General features: G+C 54.1%; 3 protein-coding genes across 6 annotated transcripts in view; 2 read left to right on the forward strand and 1 right to left on the reverse strand.

The window, feature by feature from the left end:
* The window catches only part of puf60a (poly-U binding splicing factor a), a 22,808-nt gene extending 19,445 nt beyond the window's left edge, over positions 1 to 3,363 (forward strand). For both annotated transcript variants that reach the window (XM_007541190.2, XM_007541191.2), the window contains exons 6-11: positions 107 to 199; positions 626 to 839; positions 967 to 1,157; positions 2,287 to 2,398; positions 2,470 to 2,690; positions 2,756 to 3,363. In XM_007541190.2, the coding sequence (XP_007541252.1) occupies positions 107 to 199; positions 626 to 839; positions 967 to 1,157; positions 2,287 to 2,398; positions 2,470 to 2,690; positions 2,756 to 3,055 (1,131 nt within the window). In that variant the 3' untranslated portion in view covers positions 3,056 to 3,363. The remainder of the gene's footprint in view (positions 1 to 106; positions 200 to 625; positions 840 to 966; positions 1,158 to 2,286; positions 2,399 to 2,469; positions 2,691 to 2,755) is intronic.
* Positions 3,364 to 3,466: 103 nt separating this feature from the next.
* klhl18 (kelch-like family member 18) lies at positions 3,467 to 7,770 on the forward strand. The gene is made up of 10 exons (XM_007541193.2): positions 3,467 to 4,678; positions 4,955 to 5,085; positions 5,157 to 5,297; positions 5,380 to 5,578; positions 5,655 to 5,815; positions 5,973 to 6,109; positions 6,183 to 6,405; positions 6,483 to 6,587; positions 6,768 to 6,879; positions 6,988 to 7,770. Exons 1-10 carry the CDS (start codon positions 4,550 to 4,552, stop codon positions 7,372 to 7,374), a joined length of 1,725 nt encoding a protein of 574 aa, XP_007541255.1. The 5' UTR covers positions 3,467 to 4,549; the 3' UTR covers positions 7,375 to 7,770.
* A 792-nt stretch (positions 7,771 to 8,562) lies between these two features.
* Positions 8,563 to 9,368, reverse strand: part of bfsp2 (beaded filament structural protein 2, phakinin) — a 10,489-nt gene continuing 9,683 nt past the window's right edge. For 2 of the 3 annotated variants that reach the window (XM_016665525.1, XM_016665524.1), the window contains exon 8: positions 8,563 to 8,962. In XM_016665525.1, coding sequence (XP_016521011.1) covers positions 8,779 to 8,962 — 184 coding nt within the window. In that variant the 3' untranslated portion in view covers positions 8,563 to 8,778. The remainder of the gene's footprint in view (positions 8,963 to 9,368) is intronic. The other variant, XM_016665526.1, reaches the window with a different exon arrangement.

Here is a 9,368-nt window from a genome sequence, read left to right on the forward strand (position 1 = left end):
CTGGTTCTCTCTGGTTCTCTCTGGTTCTCTCTCTGGTTCCCTCTCTGGTTCTCTCTGGTTCCCTCTGGTTCCCTCTGTGGTTCCCTGATCAGTTCTGTCTCTGCAGGGTTTTGCCTTCGTGGAGTACGAGGTTCCTGAAGCGGCCCAGCTGGCTCTTGAACAGATGAACTCTGTGGTTCTGGGAGGGAGGAACATCAAGGTGGGCCCGGTTCCTGTCTGTCTTCATTATATATGTTTGTTTTCTGGGTCTTTATTTCCTGTTTCATGTTGTAGATCGTTCTACAATCCAACCCAAAATAAAATCAAAGGGAAGAAAAAATGTTGCCCTCAGTGAACCATTGAAAGGGCCAACAGGAACCACCCAGTTAACCAGTTAACCAGTAACATTAAGGTGCCTTAGAAAAGAGAAACCCAGGCTTCCAAGCCAGTAATGCCCAGGAAAACCAGGTCAGCTGCAAACGTACCAAAGCCCAAACATTTGAGCTGAGTGCAGTTCAGTTCGAGGTTCCCAGTGGAGTTTCATCTGAACGCTGAGAGGCCACGGGAGGGGCTGGTTGATCATGTGACATCACCATCTCTCTGCGTTACCGCGGCCGTCCACTTATCCCTTCGCGCTGTCTTGCAGGTCGGCCGGCCCAGCAACATCGGCCAGGCTCAGCCGATCATCGACCAGCTGGCGGAGGAAGCGCGGGCCTTCAACAGGATCTACGTGGCGTCCGTCCACCCCGACCTCTCCGACGAGGACATCAAGAGCGTCTTCGAGGCCTTCGGCAGGATCAAGTCCTGCATGCTGGCCCGCGAGCCCACCACCGGGCGACACAAAGGCTACGGCTTCATTGGTGAGGCCGGCCAGGTGTCAGGGACCGCTCTGGTCCTCTGGGGTCGGCGTCACACCGCGTCCTCTGGGACGCGATGCGGCAAGCTGCGTCTTGCTGTCTGAAACCAGCTTGTCCTCTGTGTGTCCAGAGTACGACAAGGCTCAGTCGGCCCAGGACGCCGTGGCCTCCATGAACCTGTTCGACCTGGGGGGGCAGTACCTTAGGGTGGGGAAGGCTGTGACTCCGCCCATGCCCCTCCTCACCCCCACCACTGCTGGAGGACTTCCTGCAGCCGCCGCCGTGGCTGCAGCTGCTGCCAGTGCCAAGATCACAGCTCAGGTACACCATGGAGGGACAAGGTCAGGGGCTAGTGGCAGAGCCAGGCCTTATGGAGAAAAATCAGGGTAAATATTTTGATGCTGATGAATATGACAACCTAAAACAAATAATTAATTTTTGTCAAACTCATTCCATCAAGGGAGATCTGAAGATTTGAGTTTAATGTCGAACATTTTACAATTGCTTTAGATCAATAAGAGGAATGTTTAAAATGTTCAAGCATTACAGGAGAACTGACATCTCTTGTCAAATGCATAAAATAACCATAGAAATATAAATTCTCAAAATATCTTTATGGCTTATTATGAATGTTCATTTTTTTAAAAGAATATCCAATGAAAAAGAAATACTAAAGACGAAACGATAACGGTTGTTTATATATTGAGGCCTCGCTGTTTTCTATCCTTGGGGGCAAGGAGCAAAAGGGGCAGGTGCTCAACCCCCTCTTGCCCCCCCTCTGTACGTGCCTGTATCCATACATATCAATGCTGCTGCCTCTCTCTGTCCTTCTCTCGCTTCCCGCTACTTAGCAGTAGATGTCAGGTTACATTGTGGTGCATTCAATGTTGTTGGAAAACAGATATTTGTGTGCTTAATGTCCATTTTGCCCTATTTATTGAATTCATTGTCGCCAGCTGGGGTGGTAACAGGGGTGGCAACTGTCCAAATGAGAGCCTTAACCACCCCAGTAGATCCTCCCCAGATTCAGAGAGATTCTAGATTCATCCTGTGCAGTGAATCTGTCTCCTTGTTTTCCCACTTCTTTCTCACATCGTGGCTTTAGGAAACCTTCAAAATAAAAACGGCAGATTTGGGAGCCATCTTACTTTTGACAGAGTGAAAGAATTACATATTAACAACAGTCATTGCCACCTGTGTAAACTGATAATATATTTATTATAATGTTTTATTTCTAACGTTGGCTCTTGTGATATTCTAAGTCCATGTTAAAAATGTTAAAACTTTTAACTAAATCTGGGTGAGCCTTCCTAGCGGGGCTGAACCCGGTATTACCCTGAGCGCTATAGCTAATATTAGCTGTCATGGCCAGTGGGCGTGGCCAGTGGGCGTGGCCAGTGGGCGTGGCCAGTGGTGTTCCTACTGCCTCAGTGTTTCTCTGGTTCGCCAGGATCCGGTTGGAGCTTCGCTGCTTGGACCTTTGGCCAGCCCGGCGCTCCTCTCCCAGCAGCTGGGACTCCCGCAGGCCGTCATGGCCGCCCAGGCACCGGGAGTCATCACAGGTGAGCGGGCCCCGCCAGTCCTCTCAGTCCTCCCTTCATCCTGTGCCGCTAACCGCCGGCTGCCGTTCCAGGCGTGACCCCGGCTCGCCCCGGCCTGCCTCATGTGGGGCTTGTGAACCCGGTTTTGGCTACGCCTCCTTCAGGCTCCGAGCCCAGGAGGAAGGAGGCGGAGTCTCAGCTGGAGGCACAGCAGGAGGCGGCGTCGGAGCCGCTCAGCGAGCAGGAGCACATGAGCATCAGCGGCAGCAGCGCTCGCCACATGGTGATGAGGAAGCTGCTCCGCAAGCAGGAGGTGAGCCCGACCCGATTGGAACGAGGCCTCGGCCCCGACCTCTGACCTCTGCCCTCTGCCCCCAGTCCACCGTCATGGTGCTGAGGAACATGGTGGGCCCCGAGGACATCGACGACGACCTGGAGGGCGAGGTGACAGAGGAGTGCGGGAAGTTCGGCCAGGTGCGGCGGGTCATCATCTACCAGGAGCGGCAGGGCGAGGAGGACGACGCCGACGTCATCGTCAAGATCTTCGTGGAGTTCTCGGAGGCGGCGCACCGGAACCGCGCCATCCAGGCGCTCAACAACCGCTGGTTCGGGGGCCGCAAGGTGGCCGCCGAGGTCTATGACCAGGACCGCTTCGACACCAGCGACCTGTCGGCGTAGAACCTGCCCATCTCCATGGAAACGCTTCTTCTCCTGCAGGTTGCGTCGGGCCAAGCCGAGCCGAGACGGGCTTCCTCTCGGAACCAAACGTTCTGTCGATCCGGTTCTGGACCAGAACTGGCTCCATCCGGGTCGGGGAACGGAGAGCGAGTGGTTCTGGTTCGAACAGAACTGCTGCGGCTGGGTTCGGACCGGAACCGGCCTCGGTTCTCCTGGACGGGCGATCCTGAACGTTCCCGATATGAATTCTCAGAACCGAACAGAACCGGGCCGGGTCCAAATGAATAAATGTTTTCCAGCTGTTTAAATGTTGTGAAGCTGCTCTCTGATTGGCTGATTGGACCGGATCCACCGGACCCGGTCTGATCAGAACCATCCACCGACCTGGGTCGACCCGGTCCAAACGCTCCTGACGGGAAACCTCTGGTCCCGGTGCATCGTCATAATGACCCGGGTTCTGTCCGGATCCACTAACCGACCAAATCGGTTCTGGAGCGGCTGGTTCTGGTTCTTCTGTTGTCTTTGTTTTCTGTTTTAGAAAGCTGGAATAAAATCATTCCGGAACCGGACCTGGGCCGGATCAGGTTCTGCAGGACCAGGTGAACATTGGGGCTTCCACAAAGTTCTGATCAGCCTCCAGAACCGAATCCAGCTGCTCGTCTTTACTGGTTCTGGAAAGGTTCTGTTCGCCATCAGCAGATGGAGAGGTCAGAGTTAATTTGGGTCAGAACCAAAGATCTCACACCAACTGCAGAACATGTTCTGGTCTGGTCCGTTCTCCCTAGAATCAGAACGGAGCTCAGCGTCATGACAGGTCCAAACCCAGATCCGGTTCTGATCTAGTTCTGTGTTTATGACAAAACAGGTTCTGCTGCTGGTCCATGAAGTTCTAGATGGCCTCAGTGTTTCTGGACTAGTCGGAAACAATCGGGCCCTCAGAGACCTGCTGACCTGGTGTTTCCAGAACCAGGAGAGGATCAGAACCTGACTGAGAACAGGACTGTTAGAAGCCTTGGGTCAGAACCGAGCCCATCTGGTTCTGATCTGCGTTAATATCTGGATTGCTCTGGGTTCTTTGGAGAAGCTCGACTCAGAAGAACCAGGTCATTCGGTTCTGCTCTGCCTTCCTGCGGTTTTGTCCAGACTAGAACCCATCCGGACCAGGAGAAAGATGGACCGCAGCACCAGGCTGCAGTTTCGCCTTCCGGCCAGCAGGGGTCGCCCTCGGCTGGGAGGAAGTTTTCACACTAACACGGTTCAATGCTTCAGGAAGCCGAACACCAGAACCAGACCCAACACCAGAACATGAATATTTGTAATGAGCTGCAAGTTCGGGATGAAGTCCAGATAAACCGAACCTCCAGAGCTGAGCAGAACATTTCAGTGGTAGAAACGGACCAGACTGGCTCTGAGCTTTTATTTTGAAGTCTTGCCCCGCTACGCCGGAAGTGTGGGTACGGCGGCTCGCAGGACTCGGTCCGCCTCCAGGTCATCATGGGAGATTCCGTGTGCGAAGAACTCGAGGACCTGGTCCACTTCTCCGTCCCAGACCTGCCTGCGAGAGGCTACGTCGTGATGGAGGAGATCCGACGTCAAGGCAAGCTGTGTGACGTCACCCTCAAGGTAAGAAGCGAGATGCGCGAGGCTGCAGTTAGCTCCCGAGCTGCTGGAATGCTAACTGGGTGCTAACTGGCTAACAGGACAGACCATTGAGAAACAGCTGATGGGTCATGTATTGATTATAGGTGACAGATCACGTGATTACACCTGTCGGTAGACAGGAAGTGGATTACCTGACCTATTGCTTAGCAACTAAAAAGTTTTCATCGATCAGATGACAGCTGTTAAATGAAACTGGAGGTCCGTTGGTTCTGGTTCTGACCCGGCTCGTGTCTGCAGGTCGGGGAGCATAAGTTCAGCGCTCACCGCATCGTCCTGGCCGCCTCCATCCCGTATTTCCACGCCATGTTCACCAACGACATGGTGGAGCGCAAGCAGGACGAAATCCTGATGCAGGGCATGGACCCCAGGTACACATTCAATCCGTTCCCAGTGTTTTCCCAGTCCCTCCCAGTCTAACCAGTAGCTGTCTGTGCCGCAGCGCCCTGGAGGCCCTCATTAACTTCGCCTACAGCGGTCGCGTTGCCATCGACCAGCAGAACGTCCAGGCGCTGCTGATTGGCTCCAGCTTCCTGCAGCTGCAGAACGTGAAGGACGCCTGCTGCTCCTTCCTGCAGGAGAGGTGAGCTTCTCCGCACGCGCTCAGTACGACGGCCGCCATGTCAGCTGACGTCTCCGTGGCGACCGGTCCCCTCTGGTTCCAGGCTGCACCCCAAGAACTGCCTGGGCGTGCGCCAGTTCGCGGAGGCCATGATGTGCACGGCGCTGTATGACGCAGCCAATGGCTTCCTGCAGCGGCACTTTGTGGAGGCGGCGCTGTCCGAGGAGTTCCTGGCGCTGCGGGCCGAGGAGGTTCTGGAGCTGATGGGCTGCGACGAGCTCAACGTCAAGGCCGAGGAGCAGGTGAGGCGCCGCCGCGGCTCGCTCACCGCCACACTCACTGCCCGGCCACACTCACTGCCCCGCCTTACCTGTGCAGGTGTTTGAGGCCGCGCTGGCTTGGGTCCACCACGACCGGGACCGGAGGAAGACTCTGCTGCCGGAGCTGCTGGCCAAGATCCGACTTCCTCTCTGCCAGCCGCGCTTCCTGTCTGACCGCGTCCAGCAGGACGAGCTGATCCGTTGCTGCCACAGGTGCAGGTGAGGCGCAGCACACCTGAGGCATTGGGACAGTCCAGGAGATCTGGACTCACATCAGTCAGGTTCTGATTGGGTTGTGATCGGATCTGATTGGTTCTGACTGGTTCTGATATTCTCTTTATTGATTGTCTATTGATCAGTATTGATCTCCTGGCAGGGACCTGGTGGATGAGGCCAAAGACTTCCACCTGGTCCTGGAACGCCGCCCTCACCTGCCCTCCTTCAAGACGCGGCCGCGGTGCTGCACCTCCGTCTCGGGGCTCATCTACGCCGTGGGCGGCCTCAACAGCTCAGGTAGCTCCGCCTCTCTCACCTGAGCTGGCGCTGCTGAGTCCAGGTGGAGCTGAGTGGCCTCTTCCTTTGGCAGGTGACTCCTTGAACCTGGTGGAGGTGTTTGATCCGGTGGGGAACTTCTGGGAGCGCTGCCAACCAATGAGGACGGCCCGCAGTCGAGTGGGCGTGGCTGTCGTCAACGGCCTGCTGTACGCCATCGGCGGATACGACGGCCAATCGCGGCTCAGCACGGTGGAGGTGTACAACCCAGAGACGGACGGCTGGACTCAGGTGTCCAGCATGAACAGCCAACGCAGGTCAGTGGCCCACCTGGTACACGACCGGAACCGAACGATCAATAACCTGGTCAATAACCCGATGCCGCCGTCCTCAGCGCCATGGGAACCGTGGTCATCGACGGCCATATCTACGTCTGCGGCGGATACGACGGGAAATCCTCTCTGAACTCTGTGGAGTGTTACTCTCCAGAAACCGACAGGTGAGTTCTTCTTCGTGGGCGATCTGCGAGGAACATGATGATGGTCTCTCTCTCTTACCTGAGTTCAGGTGAATCTTGTTGACCTGATCTCCACCTATCTGCTGCTCAGACAGCAGGGAGCGTCCGTAGCCCTCTGTGTAGCGACTTCCTGTCATGTGACTCACCATGTTTCCTCCTCAGGTGGAGCGTGGTGACGGAGATGAGCGTGAGTCGCAGCGCCACCGGCGTCACCGTGTTCGACGGGCGGATCTTCGTGTCGGGCGGCCATGACGGCCTGCAGATCTTCAACACGGTCAGTGCCGCCGCTCAGCGCCGCTGTCGCCGCCGCTCAGCGCCGCTGTCGCTGTCGCCGCCGCTGTCGCCGCCGCTCGGCTCACCTGTGTGACTCCTCCCCCTGCAGGTGGAGTACTACAACCACCACACTGACCGCTGGCACCCGGCGCCGGCCATGCTCAACAAGCGCTGCCGTCACGGCGCCGCGGCGCTCGGCAGCCACATGTACGTTGCTGGCGGCTACGACGGCTCTGGCTTCCTGAGCGGCGTGGAGGTGCTGGCCGGCGTGTCAGGCCAGTGGAGCCTCCTGGTGGCCATGAACACGCGGCGCAGCCGTGTGTCGCTGGTGTCGACGGCGGGCCGGCTGTACGCCGTGGGCGGCTACGACGGCCAGTCCAACCTGAGCTCGGTGGAGATGTTGAACCCTGACACCAACCGCTGGGTGTTCATGGCGCCCATGGCGAGTCATGAGGGTGGCGTTGGCGTCGGCTGCGTCCTACTGCAGCCCGCCTAGGAGGGGGCGGAGCCTCCGGCGCTGACCAGAGCTTCTCGGTAGGACGGAGAGGCTAGCCTCCCTTGGCATTCTGGGAAAAACTGTAGAGCTTGCAGCGGCTGCTACGATTAATTACTGGCTTCTGATTGGTCAGAGGGACTCCCATAGAGCTGCTAGCTGTAGCGACAGCACCTGGAGGGGTGGGGCTTCTGGTGGAGGGGCAGGCCTTCATCACCTGCAAGGGTGGAGTCGCAGAGCCAACAGACGGAGGAGGCGGAGCTTCAAGGACATCAGGTGGTGGAGGTGACATCATCAGCACCTGGTCAGGTGCTTCCAGGACAGATGCTGGTTTACCGGCGCATGAACAGCTCGGCGCTCGTGTTGTTCAGATAACTTAATATAAATAATTTATTCAACATAAACGTGTTCAGTCCAGTTTGTTTCTGACATCATACCAACATCACATGACCAGCTTTGTCTTTACTTTTAATAAAATAATAAAATAAAATAATATTCATATATAATGTGTACAAAATCACACAATATGAAAAATACAAAGAAAATACAAAGTGGAAATGAAAACTTCTTTGGTTAAACTGAGACTTTATTGAACTGAAGATGAAACGTTTCTCGGTGAGCCTCCTGCTTTTCATGAAATATTTCAGATTTTGGTCCGAGTCGACTTAAAAACTTAATTTTCTGAACTACAGAAAATAAATTGCAGCGATGCTCAGACACCTGAGGAAGGATTTAATATTTCACTTTTTCAAAGTTTTTTACTCAATCCTCAAAATAATTGATAGATTACTAAAATAATCACTTCTTGATCCATTTTGGTGTTTTTTTTGTTTATTTTGGTTTATTAAACGGTTTTTAATATTAATCAGCTTTGATGTTATTATGGTCTCAAAATTTATTGTCCAGCTGAATTTGTCACGGTCACGCATCGGTCGATCGATCAACCGATTGGTCTCAATTTTAAAGCATTTTATTCCCTCTGAAGTCGTCTGGATGAACAGTTACCGATTCTCCATCGATCCAGATGTTATTGATTACTGCTGATCCCAGCAGGTTATCCTCTCTGTTACCATGGTGACGTCTGATCAGGACTCAGGAAGCAAACCAGGTTCTGTTGAGCTGGGTTTATCAGAACCAGAACAGCTGATTTCATGTTTTCGGATTCTCAGAAAGGCACCTGAACACATCAGATTCACCTTCAGTCACTTTTATTTTGAAAACAACAAACAGGAAATGTTGGTCGGTACAGGAGGACTCCAGGCTGGAGCGGAACCAGAACTGTGAGGTCCAAATCGATCCTCAGACTCATCACACTCACACTGCATCTCAGCCTGACCGTGTCGGATCAGTCCCATGTGGACCCAAACAGAACCAGGTTCGTATTGGTCTCCAGCGGTTCTGGTCGTCCTACATGTTGTAGATGTTGGTCTGGTCCGACTGGGTGGTTCTGATGGCTGACAGAGGCTCGTTAACGACTCGGTCCCCTGATCCAGTGGTACCAGACCCAGAGTGTTCATTGGGTCGGGGTCCGACCGGTCCAGAAGGTTCTGCAGGGGGCAGAGCTTCAGGCCTGGATTCTGCAGCACAACACCTGCACAGGTGAGTTACAGGGTTAGTTATAGCTTCCTGTCACGTGACTGAGGTAAGTGCTTATGGCTCCACCTGGTGGGCGGAGCCACACGAAGCACATAAAGGCCCCTGACCAATTAGAATGCTTCAGACGAACTGATGGGACCGATCTGAACGAGTCACCGGTTCACTGAACTGAAACAAACTAAACTCAACTATTGCTACATGCTGCTACATGTTGTTATATGCTGTTGCTACATGCTGTTGCTACATGTTCCTATATGCTGTTGCTATATGCTGTTGCTACATGGTGTTGCTATATGCTGTTGCTACATGGTGTTGCTACATGGTGTTGCTACATGTTGCTACATGCTGTTGCTACATGTTGCTATATGGTGTTGCTACATGCTGTTGCTACATGTTGCTAT

Source organism: Poecilia formosa, unplaced genomic scaffold (assembly GCF_000485575.1).
Source record: "Poecilia formosa unplaced genomic scaffold, Poecilia_formosa-5.1.2 Scaffold593, whole genome shotgun sequence".
Taxonomy (NCBI): Eukaryota; Metazoa; Chordata; class Actinopteri; order Cyprinodontiformes; family Poeciliidae; genus Poecilia; species Poecilia formosa.

Coding starts and splice junctions, on each gene's coding strand:
- klhl18 (XM_007541193.2), top strand. CDS start 4,550: ATGGGAGATTCCGTGTGCGAAGAACTCGAGGACCTGGTCCACTTCTCC. Junction 4,679..4,954: donor TGTGTGACGTCACCCTCAAG/GTAAGAAGCGAG, acceptor TCGTGTCTGCAG/GTCGGGGAGCATAAGTTCAG. Junction 6,588..6,767: donor TACTCTCCAGAAACCGACAG/GTGAGTTCTTCT, acceptor TTTCCTCCTCAG/GTGGAGCGTGGTGACGGAGA.